The 15,667-nt window shown below is 43.2% G+C and overlaps 1 protein-coding gene across 1 annotated transcript; it reads right to left on the bottom strand.

Annotated features, from left to right (window-relative positions):
* Positions 1 to 628: 628 nt before the first annotated feature.
* sh3gl3b (SH3-domain GRB2-like 3b) lies at positions 629 to 6,364 on the bottom strand. The gene is made up of 7 exons (XM_039016959.1): positions 6,326 to 6,364; positions 2,467 to 2,535; positions 2,238 to 2,310; positions 1,995 to 2,138; positions 1,340 to 1,473; positions 967 to 1,027; positions 629 to 876 (listed from the first exon to the last, which is right to left on the bottom strand). Exons 2-7 carry the CDS (start codon positions 2,473 to 2,475, stop codon positions 629 to 631), a joined length of 669 nt encoding a protein of 222 aa, XP_038872887.1. The 5' UTR covers positions 2,476 to 2,535; positions 6,326 to 6,364.
* Between the last annotated feature and the right edge of the window lie 9,303 nt (positions 6,365 to 15,667).

Below are 15,667 nucleotides of genomic sequence, written 5' to 3'. Positions count from 1 at the left end.
GTAGTTCACATGGAGCCAGCTGTGGTCCGTAAAATCCTCCGAGAACCCAAAACAGGTTCCAGCTGTAAACTGGGTATACCCCCCTTAGGTTCTCGAGAGCTAAATGAAGACATGAATATTGACCCTGAATATGGTAATAACAGTCCCAAGACTAAAACAAATCTTAATAAAGCAGCTATTGTGTTCCATGATATCACAAAAGTGTGCCGAATTAAAAAGTGTCACTACTAATTTACCCATTATTATGCTGAGGAAAGACCACTAGACAACAGAGGGGGAAAGTAACAAAAGGTGAGCTTTAGGCCACCTAACAGCACACAATGGAGACAAATGTAACTAAGATGGGCTTTCAAGGGAGAGAGAAAATATTGCATAGGACTGTCTGAAATGGTGTAGCACCCAAAGACATTGCATGTCAATAGCTCTATGGCCTCTGAGAAAATAAGGTGAAATTAAGAATTCACAGATCCAGGAAGAAGTGACAGTACCACCAAACGAGGCCAACGTGAAATGCTTCTAACAGATAAGCTCAGAAATACAAAAAATTCTGTCAATAAACATATCAGAAAGTGGAGTGACATTCATTGCAAAATAAGATTTCCAGAGAGAGTGCTCTGAGGTGATGACTTCATAGCCGGCCCCCATAGCTTGTGGTGCTACCCTGGTATGACTGTGGCAAAGGCACAAGGACATTGACGTAGCTGATGGGAAAAAAGCCAGACTCCCCGCTGATCATGCCCTCATACCAGTTGTCATCAATCTGGTTGGTGAGGATGATGAGGTCGCCCTCCTTGAAGCCCAGCTCTCCTTCATTCTCAGCCACAAAGCGGTAGAGCGCCCGGCAGCAAGGCTGGTCTAGGAAAACCTCACAATCATCTGAAAGAGACCCACAATTGCCTTGAAATTGATATCACTAGATGACCACTAATTAGTCAATCTAAACAGTTAGTACTATTATGCACATACGGGTTATCTCCTTTTTGTAGTCAAAGTCTAGCCGACGACCTTCAAGTTTTCTTAGGTGGTACTGAAGAATGAATGATAAGTACATATGGATCTGAAAACACCCTTCTGCTTGTGAACAAGCATTTGATCCATACTGTCATAATCAACATTATACATTTATGACACATACAGCCGTAAAATGCACTTGATCTTCATTTACAATGATAGGTAGACATCAAAGGACCTTAAACCTTAAGCCTACAAGCCGTAAATCCAAAGCCTAGTGGCCTACAGCACATGGGTCAAAGACTACTAATCTGATACCCGTTCAGGCTGTTCCCTCCCTGTTCCCTTAATCAATTTGACTATTCTGAGTGATGGAGATGAGCCTCACCCCTATTTCCCTCAACTCTTTGTCCTGGAGTGCCTGCAGTGGGTCGATGAAGTTGTTCTTCACACTGATGTCCAGGGAATCTCTGGCTATGGCCATCTGTTTCAAGGCTTCCCCAATGTCCGCCAGTGCACATCCTACATGGAATTCACAGACATGAAGACACATCTAAAAAAAAAAAAATGATTCTATTGAGCACATCATGTAAAAATGAATAAACTGAGCTATTCAATAATTATAATACATTCCAGGTCATATGATCGACCTCTAGATCTTTGGTCAGGGAGGATATTAGTGTACTAAGTGTTTGTACATCTCTAGGCCTGTACTTTTTTTGGAAGAGGCAAAACTTACTGAAGCGTAGAACCTTACATTAGAACGATATTGATTTAACTGCTGAGTGTTGGGTTAAAAACTTTTAGATGTGAGACTCCTAAAGTATCTCACTGGTAACTGCTGAAGTATGTGTTTGGATGTAAAGCATTAGATACTGGGTTACAAACCCGGTTGGCGGACAAAAAATGAACTATCGCTATGCCTAACTGGCCCATAACCTGATCTGAATGTGTATAAAATATGTGGTAGTAGAATATGGTATGATATGTGTCGACTGTAAGCAGAGGCAGTTCGCTCATGTGGGTTACAATTGTTGACGTACCAAAGGCAGAGCCGACTCCCAGTTCTCTGCCGTAGTGCAACATGCAGTCTCCCAGCATTCCCTCAGTCTGGGGGTACCCCACAGCCTTCACCTGCCCACGGATCCTGGACACTGTGTTGAGCATGCCCAGTTTGGGTCTATATGCTATGGATCAATATTAGCATTGGCATAAAATATATCACATATACATTTTGTTGTACAATGAAATCCTATACTGGGCCAATATATCAAGTGATACCATACCTGGGTTTGGCTGGAGGTACTCTGTGGTTTTGGGCACAAGTTCAAGAACCATTTTGTGGGTCACATCAATTCTCTAAAAGAGAATAATCAATGACAGAGGGGAAAATTCCGTATCAGTGTTTTTGTCCCCTCCACATAATTCCGAACAGTGTTCGACATTGTTCTACCTAATTTGACAAATTATTGTGTAAAAAAGGAATAATAGAAATGTAATAAAGCCCTGCCTCACCCTTTCCATTTTTTGAAATTCTTCATCCAGCTTTGTTCCCTCAGCCCCAATTATCTTCTCACTCAATAGCTGTGGCAAGATAAGATATTAAAATATGAGGAAAGAGTGTATAATGGCAAAAGACAAAGCAAAAATCTTACTCTCTTTCAATAAATAAGTTGGTATACAATTTGTATGGTAACGTGCTCACTCTCCTCATGAAGTTTATTTATATGTTTGCATCAAAACATTCAAATTAAAAGGCGGACTACCGTAATGACGGGGCCCCCTCCAGAATGAATGGGGCCCTGTACTGGCAAAACCAAATATTGCTAATAAGTAACTAGTAAAGTGAAAGTAGCCTAAGCTACAACTGTCACGACTCCGACCGAGGCAGGCTCTCCTTCCCGTTCGGGTGGCGCTCGGCGGTCGTCGTCACCGGCCTATTAGCTGCCACTGATCCTTTTCTCCCCCTCCTTATGTGTTTATTGGTTACACCTGTTTTGTGTTTGTGCTTAATTAGTTGGGCTTTATCAGTCAGCCGGCCCGCCCGTTTCTTTGTGCGGGATTGTTAGTGTGTAAGCTTGGTGTTTGTTCGGACTACGTGTTTATGTATGTTCGAGTTTGTTTACTGGACTGTTTTTCGTTCCCCGTGTCTGGGGCAGTTTACGTAGAGCACCCAGTGTATTAGTGGGGTGGCCGAAGTGCCGTGTTTCATTAAAAGGAACATTGTTATTGAATCCTGTTTTTCCTGCGCCTGACTTCGCACTCCGACACCCAGTCCTTACAACATCCAAAAACTGGTGTGAACTCTTACATGGATGTACACAACTAGTGTAAAGGTTTTCCACTAGATTATAACAATAAAGCCTGCACATTTTCAAACCACACTTACTGTCAGCATGTCTAGTCCTTTGGCGGTCATTCGAAGAGCACTCACTGTCAGTGCTGGCATGCACATTACAAGGAGTATGAAGTGTCAGCATGTACAAACATGAACACTTACTAGCATAAGACCGAACTAAATGTTATGCCTGGAAGGTAATTGTGTGATTTGTATGCATGTTAACAAGCAGTCTCTCCATTGGCCAATCATAACTGAATACATTTAGAAACATAAGGCTTATAGTAAGTCCAGTATTGCATGCATGGTAAGCCTAAGCCATTAAATGCAGGGTTCTAAATTACATGGGTGTCTGGTTGGCACTCAAATGAAATCAGGGCACCCCCATAATAGTAGAACAATATGGGCAACAGCATGGAAATGGTGTTGAAAATGGGCACCCAATGTGAATGCAATTAGGATTTAAAATCTCCTACACATTCATACCTGTGCTGTAGGCATTACTATCACTTATGTGTGATTCATGCTTCATTTTCACACTTGAGTTGTAAAAGTTAGCCTAATTGTTCCTCCTCTATAGAAACCAAGCATTACCACACTGATACCCGTGTTGTGTCAAGATAACAACCTCTCCCTCAATGTGATCAAGACAAAGGAGATGATTGTGGACTACAGGAAAAGGAGGACCGAGCACGTCCCCATTCTCATCGACGAGGCTGTAGTGAGGCAGGTTGAGAGCTTCAAGTTCCTTGGTGTCCACATCACCAACAAACGATCATGGTCCAAACACACCAAGACAGTTGTGAAGAGGGCACGACAAAGCCTATTCCCCCTCAGGAGACTGAAAAGATTTGGCATGGGTCCTCAGATCCTCAAAAAGTTCTACAGCTGCACCATCGAGAACATCCTGACTGGTTGCATCACCACCTGGTATGGCCACTGCTCAGCCTCCATCTGCAAGGCACTACAGAGGGTAGCTCGTACGACCCAGTACATCACCAGGGCCAAGATTCCTGCCATCCAGGACCTCTATACCAGGTGGTGTCAGAGGAAGACCCTAAAAATTGCCAAGACTCCAGCCACCCTAGTCATAGACTGTTCTCTCTGCTACCGCACGGCAAGCGGTACCGGAGCGCTAAGTCTAGGTCCAAAAGGCTTCTTAACAGCTTCTTACCCCCAAGCCATAAGACTTCTGAACAGCTAATCAAATGGTTACCCAGACTATTTGCATTGTTCCCACCCCACATTTTTACACTGCTGCTACTCTCTGTTTATTATCCATGCATAGTCACTTTAACTCTACCTACCTGTACATATTACCTCGACTAACCGGTGCCCCCACACATTGACTTTGTACCAGTACCCCCGTATATAGCCTCGCTACTGTTATTTTATTGTTGCTCCTTAATTTTTTGTTATTTCTTTTTTTACTTAAGTGTATTTAGTAAACACTTATTTAAAACGGCATTGTTGGTTAAGGGCTTGTAAGTAAGCATTTCACTGTAAGGTTGTATTCGGCGCATGTGACAAATACAATTTGATCTGACCTGCCCTTTCCAACAATGTCAAAATCAGAGCTCAAAGACATTTGGTATATCCTTATTTACACTGAACAAAAATATAAAAATGCAACATGTAAAGTGTTGGTCCCATATTTCATGAGCTGAAAAAAAAGATCCCTGAAGTTTTCCATACACACAGCTTATTTCTCAAAAATGTTGTGCACAAATTTGTTTATATGCCTCTTAGTGAGCATTTCTCCTTTACCAAGATAATACATCCACCTGACAGGTGTGGTATATCAAGAAGCTGATTAAATAGCATGATCATTACACAGGTGCACCTTGTGCTGGGGGACAACAAAAGGCCACTCTAAAATGTGCAGTTGTCACACAACACAATGCCACAGATGTCTCAAGTTGAGGGAGCGTGCAATTGGAATGCTGACTGCAGAAATGTCCACCAGAGCTGTTGCCAGAGAATTGAATGTTAATTTTTCTACCATAAGCCACCATCAATGTAATTTTAGAGTATTTGGCAGTACGACCAACCAGCCTCACAACCGCTAACCAGGACCAGCCTGCACAAGACTTCAACAGCCGGCTTCTTCACCTGCGGGATCGTCTGGGGGGAGCCCCTAAGAATTGATTTCTGATTTCCTGATATGAATTGTAACTCAGTCAAATATTTTAAATTGTTCCATTCATATTTTTGTTCAGTATACATCAATTGTATGTTATGCAGTTAACTGACTGAAGCTGTAGGTCAGTCATGGACATCTCACTCCAGCGTTAATGCTAAATTGTAATTATTTCACCACTATGGCCTATTTATTGCCTTACCTCCCTAATCTTACTACATTTGCACACACTGTATATATATATTTATATTGTGTTATTGACTGTACGTTTGTTTATCCCATGTGTAACTCTGTGTTTGTGTAGCACTGCTTTGCTTTATCTTGGCCAGGTCACAGTTGTAAATGAGAACTTGCTCTCAACTGGCCTACCTGGTTAAATAAAGGTGAAATAACAAAACATTATTTATTTTTTTATAAATAAAATGCCTGTAGATCCCCAGTTTATTGGCTTTGCTGTGTAGATAGCATAGGCCTATCAAGAGCAACTATTTGGGAGTCATTTCAGTGGTGACCCAGTTAGTATCCCTGGCACTGGCATTGTTTACTGAAGGTGTGTTCAATCACGCCTTTATAGCTAGAGTAATCTTTTTAAACCACTTTAGAAAACAAAGTCCAGAATCCACCAGCACAAAAGCCTACACATAATTGCAATTTCTGTAAAAAACAAATGATACTTTACGCATTGTGTCTTTATTACTCCTATCTGTAGGTCTTTAGTTGATAGTGGTTGGTAAGGCCTATACTGCCCTAAAATAAAGACATGAATTCATTGCCCTTCTTGGCGCGTTGCCACAAAACGTCATACTAATTATCGCTGAGGCAACGGTTGCTTGCTGAAGTGTATGGGCTTTATCCACATGGCGCCATGCTAACAATGCACTGTGTCGTCTCCTTACCTGACTTGCTTTGTGAAATTGCTTCTTCAACCCGGCTACTGTAAGAAATTGTATTAGATATTGGTAACTTGTTTTAACAACTTCTCAACATTAGCTATATTTGACACAACATGCACACAACCCCTCTTTCTCTTGGACATATGCTGGTCTCATTAGACGACAACCATCGACACACACACAACTCCCCTCCCCCATGACAATCACAGACACACACAACTCAAGGTTGGAGCACAAGACAAAGGACTGTGGGAAGAGCCAATGGAATGTCGACATCAGGCCCGGACAGGACAACCCACGACCCAGATCGACCAATCGGAAGGCCAGACGACAAGATCAACCTACTTTGCTAGTTGCCTATATAATCTGAATGTACTGTTTAGAGCGCCCTCTTCTCCGACGATTCCATAAGAATCAGACAGAAAGGGGCCGTGCACGCTTTTGCCTGATATCTTTACACTTGAATAAAACGGCCTTATTATACAAATATCCACCTCGTCCTATGTCTCCACTTGTTCTCCTGTCTCCAGTGAACGTTTTATCAACAGAAACTTGGTAAGCAGAGGATGGTTAAGACATCTTTGATTTCGGTCCAATAGAAAGTTGATCAGACAGGAGACGCGTGGGAGAAAGATTCCAGAAGGAGAGGTGACCTGTTTTAAAGGAGAATCGCGATTCAACTCACCCAGGAAACTGATCAAAAGAGCTCGAAACTAAAGGTGAGCAGATGCCTGTTTAATCAAAATCTGTATATTGTATTATAGCCAATATCTAAATTCAATGATCAGAAGTACTGTGGTGAGTGTGAATTGTTGCTAAATTTATGTGGAATTGTTTAGAATCTAAGGCATTGTGTAAAGATATTTGCGAAGTATAAAATCAAGTCGAATTAGTAATCTGGAACTAGTTGAATTATTCTTCAACTAGGAGTATCGGGGATAAATCTAAGCTTGATGCTGTTCAAGTCGAATTAGTAATCTGGGGCTAGTGGACATGGCACCCCACTAGGAGCATCGGTGATAAATCTAAGCTTGAACTAGGAGTAATGGTATTAAACCTGAAACTCAAAGTGTTGAAATGTAATGTAGTCTGTTCAAGTCGTATTAGTAATCTGGGGCTAGTGGAAATGGCACCCCACTAGGAGCATCGGTGATAAATCTAAGCTTGGCGTATCGGGATTCAAGTTGCATTAGTAATCTGGGACTAGTCGAAATATTCTTCAACTAGGAGCATCGGTGATAAATCTAAGCTTGAACTAGGAGTAATGGTATTAAACCTGAAACTCTCCAAATTAATGTGAGTAATTGAACGTTCCACGAGACCGATTGCTACTAATTAGCCATATGCTGAGTTGAGGCTGTGTTGAAGTGACCGCCGAGTCTACTGTGAAGCAGTTATTTTCTGTTGGGAAGTTGACCTGATTTTTTCCCTCTCGTGCTGTTGGTAAATCCTTTAGGGTTAGAATTAATTTGACAATTATTTTAGAAGCGCTAGAATATACTAGTATATTGTCCCCAAAGGAAATTTCTGAAATGTTTTGGCAAAGTATTTAATTGATCGAAAAAGTTCAAATTAATCGAAAAAGTTAAAAGCAATAATAACTTTCGAATAAAAGATCCTATAATTGTCATTCCAATTATATCAGGAGCGCGTGAATATATTAGTATACTGTTCCAAAGGATATAGCTGAAATATTGTTGGAAAACGGAAAAATAATTGACTGAAGATACGGAAATTACATCGCTGGTTTCGATCAAGTGACGGGCTAAGCGCACCAAAATAGAATAGACCCAGACATAGCTTAACGACAAAATGGCCACGACTATCGTCCCCAAACACAAATTCAATGAATAAAAAGGAAGGAACAAAGCATAGGGAAAGAGCAGAGGCTGAGCTGGAAATAGGCATGTGGGCGATTGAAGAAATGAGGAGAGCACTCCCTTACAGGAAACCTGATATGATGGGGGTGGTCACTGGAGCACCAACTGACACCAAAGAGGGCAGGCCCAACAATAATGACGCCCCACCTACCACCACAGCAGCCCCATCGGCCCCAACCCATCTCAGGGGCACTGTGGGGTTAATGGCACTTCCCCAGGCTCAGTTCAACTCCCATGTGCATCACCACATCACCCAATACAATAAGGATAAGGGAGGGGCTGAAACACAAATCCAGTCCCTACAGGTACAACTTTTGAAACTACAATTGAAAGAGGCCCAGAAAGGAGAGAAACCCAAGAAACAGATGGTGGCTGAAGACCAACAAGAAATCTCACAAATTATTGAAAAAACTGTTTCCCGAATGATACAGCAACAACAACTACCCATCTTCACCCAGCAGGGACCATCTATACACCCACCCCAGGAGCAGCCATTCCAACTGCCGTATGCCTACCCGCTTCAGCCATACCCTTCGTCGGAACCACCTCTACAACCCTACTACCCACTACCACAATCAAACTATTCACCCACATGGGGACAGCCCCAGAGGTACTCTGGATCTTATGGAAGCTGTCATAATTGTAAACAAGCTGGGCACATGGTGCGACAGTGTCCGCACCCAATAACCCCGGCCCAAAGCCAGTTTCTGGCCAATAGGGGACGAGGATACGCCCCTAGACTAAGAGGGGGAGAGTAGAGTGTTGATGTATCACTCCTCCAAATTGGACCACATCGAAGTAGGACAAACCACATGTTCCAGGTATGTAGCTGCAGTGGCAAAAGCTATTGAAAAAACAGCCCATTTGGTAATGTGCCATCCATTGGAAATACACACCCACCATGGGGTTGCAGCATATCTGATGAGCAAAGAATTCACGTTCAGCGCTGAAAGGAAAACGAAAATCCAGAATAAATGCACACAATCACACATCACATTTGTCAACACTGACAAAAACATGGCAGACGCACTCAATGCTGAAGAAGGTCTGCCCCACTCCTGTGCAGAAAGAGCTGCACAAGAACTGAAACTGAGACCTGACCTGGGGAACGAACCACTCACCAACCCGGACCTATGGTTATACACAGATCGATGCTGCTATAGAGGAGAGGAAGGGAACATAGCAGCATACGCAGTGGTGCAGCAGCTCCCGGATAGATCACATGTGACTTTGGAATCTGCCATCATCACACACCTGCATCAGCCCAGTTAGCTGAAATCATAGGGTTGACACAAGCTCTGGAAAGAGCTGAAGGAAAGACTTTAAACATATACACCGACTCAGTGTATGCTCATGGAGCAGTCCATACTGATGGAACACAATGGGTTAGACGCAACTTCACCATAAAGGACATCAACAACTGAAAAACAGAGTCAGCGAGGGAAATGGTGCAGCTGACAAAGTAGCCAAGAAAGCTGGTGGATACACCCCGAGACAAATGATACTTCAGATCCAACCAGCTTGGACTGAGCTCACAGGGCAACACATAAAAGAACTCCAGTTTTCAGCGGGACACTATGAATACTCAGTATGGGGACAGAAAGGGGCCACCAAAGGACCTGATGAACTGTGGAGATGCCATGATGGCAGACTAGTGGCCCCTGCAAACCTCTGTCCAGAACTAATACGAGAAGCACATGGGCCCACACACGAAGGCAAACTGAAGACTTTACAAAAGGTGTCCCACATCTGGTGGCACCCCCACATGAAAGACATGACAGATTTGTTTTGTGACGAGTGTAGCATTTGTGGTAGCCACAATCCAAAGAAACCATATCAAACGCCCATGGGTTCATACCCAGTCCCAAATGCTTGTTTTCAGGACATCAGCATAGATTACACAGATATGGGGCAAGACAATGTGAAAAATTGAAAAAGGTACCTGTTAGTTATGGTAGACAGGTTCTCTAAATGGGTTGAGGCAATACCAACAGCAAGGGAGGATGCAAAATCGGTCATTAAGTGGCTCCAAACCGAACTCATACCAAGGTATGGAGTTCCAAGGCAAATCCGATCCGACAAACGGGTCCCATTTCAGTAACTAACACCTGAGACAGGTGAAGGAAAGATTGGGTATTGTGCACAAGTTTGGGTTAGTGTACAGGCCACAATCTCATAAGTCTCGTGGAACGCGCCAATCAAATGTATGTGCAGGTTTGAAGTTGATTTGGGTTGAAGTCCTGCCCCTGGCGTTGCTGGCCATGAGAGCCTCTCCAGGTGCAGGCACCCACCTCTCTCCTCATGAGACAATGGCTGGAGGAGTCATGCTTGGTCCACCAAGAGAGGGAGGTCATATGCCCGCCCTTGATGTACAACAAATTGTAATGTCTGATAATTGACGGAACTTTCTGCAGCTCTCTCCACACAGATTCACAAGGTCCAACGGGGAAGCTGACGGGAGATCCGGCACCACTGAAGGTAAAAATTGGTGACTGGGTGGGGTTAAAGTCCACAAGAGAAAGTGGCTAGAACCCAGGTGGACTGGACTGTACGAAGTGAGGGAGGTTACTTCACACTCAGTCCAGGTCAAAGGTAAATCAGGCGCACCTTGGCACCACCTCACACATTGCACTCCAGCCCCAATCCCTTCTAGAACACTGACAGAAGTCAGAGCTGAATTAAACAGCTAAATTCGATTTTAAATTAAGACATTCCTGACTCAGGGGATGCGGCATCAAACTCCGCCTCCCCTGCAAAAAGAAACCTCGCCCAGTTAGAGGGACATTTCTCCCTCCCTGGGCAAGGCTAGGGATATCTGGCCCCTTATTTGTGATATTCCTATTGATATTTGGGGTGTCCCTGGGCACTTTCACATGGTTAATAGAATAACTATAACCGGATCCCCATGGATGTATGTCACGGACACTCTAGTCTAACTAGGTAATAACAGATCAAGAAAAATCAAAAATTTGTAAAACAACAGTTAAAATAAGAAACTAATATGGCTCAAATTGAGAAGGTTGAATAAGAGTGGGTGGAGAGCTGTGCAGAGAATGGACAGAAGATGGCAGTATTGCAGCACTCAACGGTCTCCCAGCCGACGGGGAGCCTGGTTGAATGCTGGTGACATAATTTTGTTTTTGTAGTAAATGTTTAGGATAAGGGTTTCCGTGTTCCCAGAGACAAAATATCTTAAAGGAATACACTCATATTGGAATAGGAGTTTTACTTTCTGAGTTTTATTTAGGCAAGGGACTTTGAGAAGATAAAGGGTTCTTTTGGTATGTCTGGATATGGTATGGAACACGAATGTAGGTGTAACCTTTTGATCTATTTTTCTGTTTTCGTTGCATTTTCCGGTGACTTGATCACTCACGGGGAAATGTAGTGAGAATAATGAATTTGTGTCATTTGGGATACTAGTTTTGAGGTAAATTGATTATAATAAAGTTTATAACTATTGACCATAAGGTTAGCATTTGTATTGGCCATTAGAAGATAGAGATAGGTTAATTAAGGTTATGTAAGGACTTTAGAGATTGACACTATAAGACATGTTGTTATTTTTAAATCCATGATTTCAGAAAAAGTCAAAACAGTGAGACACTTAGTTAATATTGCAAAGGAACACATAGTTGTTATTGAATATTATTTAAAAAAAAGGCAGACAGAGGGGTCTACCCCGCACTGTTGAGACCTTGAAGGTTTGAGAGCAGGGTGATGAGGGTGGACCAGGAAATGAGCAAGGTAGGCTGTGAAATAAGATAGGAGAGAAAGGGTTTAACATATATAAGCAGCACAGATACATTTCAAAGTAGATAAGTCACTTGACAGAGAATTGGAAAAGAATAGATATGAATGTACGCCCAAGGGAGAATTGGATATGCGGCGAATAAAAGGGACGTTCCTATAATATGATGTACTAAGTCATTATTTAGAGTAGGTAAGGTTGATACCTGGCCAGAGCCAGGTATCAAACGGGGGAGGGTACATTGTGGTCTAGGATAGGATGGGGCCTATTGGATAATAAACTTATTTAAAATTAAAAATTTCTAGCTACAAAATAGGCATAGAAGTTAAATATATAATCAGAAAGAACAAATGAGAAACTGTTTGTTAACCAAACCTGTATGTCCAAGAGTTTATGCATTGCAGGTGAATTAAGGGAGAAGGTGAATCACTCGACCTGGGGGCATATCGCACTTGGAGGGTGAGACACACTGACACTGCCGAATGATCACAGAGTTAAGGAGAAGAACCGTTGCTAATAGAGCTCGGGGATCAACTCCTTAATGAAGAATCCCTGACCCCGACCTCTCAACACTGTGTACGTTCATAGAAGTGAAAGTGTTGTTTGATCTCTGGCTGATGATGTGTTCTCTGGGAGAGGGTGGGGCTTTACAGGACTGCTTGGGGTCCTGAGCTGTCTGTTTGGGATACGATGGGGATGATACTATCACAGTACCGCCAGAACCACCACCAGTTCCAACAGACCAGGGTTCAGCCGGCCTCCTCCACCACTTCAAGACCAAGTCCCACACCACCACCTAAGCTCTCCAATCCGGTACAGATAATAAATATAAAAGACAGCTCAGATAGTGAACATTTGGGGACTGAAACTGGTTATGAGGAAAGGGAGAATATGTGGTTGGCCTACAAAACACTTAATAGAAAGGACTGTGTCGTATGTGGGCATGCCAGACCTATTCTGGCTGCTCACCCATTTGTCCTAAGTAATGGGGAAGGTTGGATGTGCATATTGGAAAGTTCAAGCCAAATTCAACTCTGTGTAAAACTCTGAGTCTTGTGTTCCCAGAAGTCCCTCCCCAGAAGGTACCGTGGGGAGTTAAGGCATATGGGGGATATAACAGCTATATCACTGGTACAGGTAGGGGTATAGACTATGGGAGGCTCCCTACTATTACCTGCATCACTAATGCCACTATTAACTAGAGGTGTTGCTGATGTATGGTGGATGTGTGGACCTGCCAGGCGGTTGACCCCATTTTTGAAAGGAAATTGTCATTGCACATGTGTTTTGGCCAGTCTGATACCACCATTGCCTATTATTGAGGTTATAGCTAATTAACTTCTGGGAGCTGCACATGACACAGAGGCTTGGGACCAACCCAGGAGACGGCAGAAACGTGACGCTCCTTGGTCCGAGGGTACAGATAACATGCACACCAACCTGTTGGGGGTCCCAATAGGGGTCCCCCACGAATTCCAGACATTAAACAGGAATGATGGCCTGTGGCATCTGATGCCCATCATTGGCCCAGCTATTGTTGATGCTAAAACAAAAGGTCTGGATCATTTATATCTACTATAATTAATGATGATTTGTTAAACACACCCACACAGCACTTACAGGGATGGCTGAACAATTGGATGCTACCTCTAAAACCAGTAGACACAATAGACTAACACTGGACATAAGTTTGGCCAACCAGGGAGGTGTATGTAAAAAGATTGTAGAACAGTGTTGCACGTTTGTTCCTAACAATACTAGTCCGGATGGGAGCATTTCAAAAGCTCTGAGTGGGTTGGCAAGGTTATCAGTGGAGATGGAGGGTCTTGCAGGTGTGGAGGAGAGTGGACTGTTCCCCTGGCTGGGTGGTTGTTTTGGTAAGTACACTGCAATGATGATTACTGGATTTCTGACACTAGTTGTTGTTTTTCATTTCTGTGTTGCCTGTATCATACCTTGTTTGAAGAAGTTTGTTACAGATGTGTAAGGGGCCTCTGGTATGATGCCGTTGCTTGATGCTCCAGTTGGAGAGGCTGATACGAAAACAAGCTTCCGCAGGAGAGTGGGCTGAAAGAGGAGGACCCTTGGTTTGCTGTAGATGATGATGTTGAATGAATAAAAAGTGATGTTTGTCCTCCCTATTGTGAAGGTTTGAAGTTCCCGGGTGGCGACGAGCCCACCTGGTACAGGTTGTATAGAGGGATGGACCTGAGGGTTTAACATATTCTCGTTTTTTGGGTTACTGATGTGTGGTTGGCCACTCCAGATGTAGTTATTGGAGTGGTCTCCTTTTTGGTCCTTGCTCATTTACGACTCAACTTACATTGATGCTATTGGTGTCCCTAGGGGGTGCCAGATGAATATAAACTGGTGGACCAAGTGACAGCTGGGTTTGAATCTTCTGTCTGTTGGTGGTGTACAGTTAATAAAAATGTGGACAGAATTAACTATATTCATTTTAATGTCCAGAAACTGGGCAATTGGACTCAACAAGGCTTCGAGGCGGTCCATGGACAATTGGCAGCTACGTCCCTGATGGCATTTCAAAATAGAATCGCGGTTGATATGTTATTGGCTGAACGCGGGGGGGTCTGAGCAATGTTTGGTGAGCAGTGTTGTACTTTCATTCCCAATAACAGCTACGGATGGGAGTCTGACTGTAGCATTAGAGGGACTTTGTGCCCTTAATGGTAAGATGAAACAGCATTCTGGAGTGGACACTTCTATGTGGGACTCATGGATGGATGCCTTTGGTAAATATAAGACGCTGGTTTCCTCTATCCTAGTATCTATTTCCGTTTTTGCGGGCATTCTTGTACTTTGTGGATGCTGTTGCATTCCATGTGCGCGCACGCTTGCTAGTCGTGTTATAACTGCCGCCATAGACCCTAATCAGGAAAGGGCCCAAATGTTTCCATTGCTTGATGATGGGGAAGCTGGACCTGTCTATCTATTTGAGGACTAAGAAACTTTTATGTCACGTCTCTTGTGAGACGTGAAGAGGGGGAATCAAAATTTGTCTTCTGACAAATTTTAACTAGTTTATTCACGTCTATAAGACGTGAAGAGGGGGATTTGTAAGAAATTGTATTAGATATTGGTAACTTGTTTTAACAACTTCTCAACATTAGCTATATTTGACACAACATGCACACAACCCCTCTTTCTCTTGGACATATGCTGGTCTCATTAGACGACAACCATCGACACACACACAACTCCCCTCCCCCATGACAATCACAGACACACACAACTCAAGGTTGGAGCACAAGACAAAGGACTGTGGGAAGAGCCAATGGAATGTCGACATCAGGCCCGGACAGGACAACCCACGACCCAGATCGACCAATCGGAAGGCCAGACGACAAGATCAACCTACTTTGCTAGTTGCCTATATAATCTGAATGTACTGTTTAGAGCGCCCTCTTCTCCGACGATTCCATAAGAATCAGACAGAAAGGGGCCGTGCACGCTTTTGCCTGATATCTTTACACTTGAATAAAACGGCCTTATTATACAAATATCCACCTCGTCCTATGTCTCCACTTGTTCTCCTGTCTCCAGTGAACGTTTTATCAACACTACCGACATCCTTCAAGAATCAAAAGGTCTAAATAATATATGGAAAGAAATAATGGGATGCCAACCGTGCTCTAATAGTTGACCCGTTGGTTAGCTACATTGCGTCCAGATTGCCCTCCAGTCCGTCTCCAT

Source organism: Salvelinus namaycush, chromosome 21 (genome assembly GCF_016432855.1).
Source record: "Salvelinus namaycush isolate Seneca chromosome 21, SaNama_1.0, whole genome shotgun sequence".
Lineage (NCBI taxonomy): Eukaryota > Metazoa > Chordata > Actinopteri > Salmoniformes > Salmonidae > Salvelinus > Salvelinus namaycush.
The sequence above is the reverse complement of the archived record's forward strand: the minus strand, read 5'-3'. Positions and strand labels throughout refer to the sequence as shown.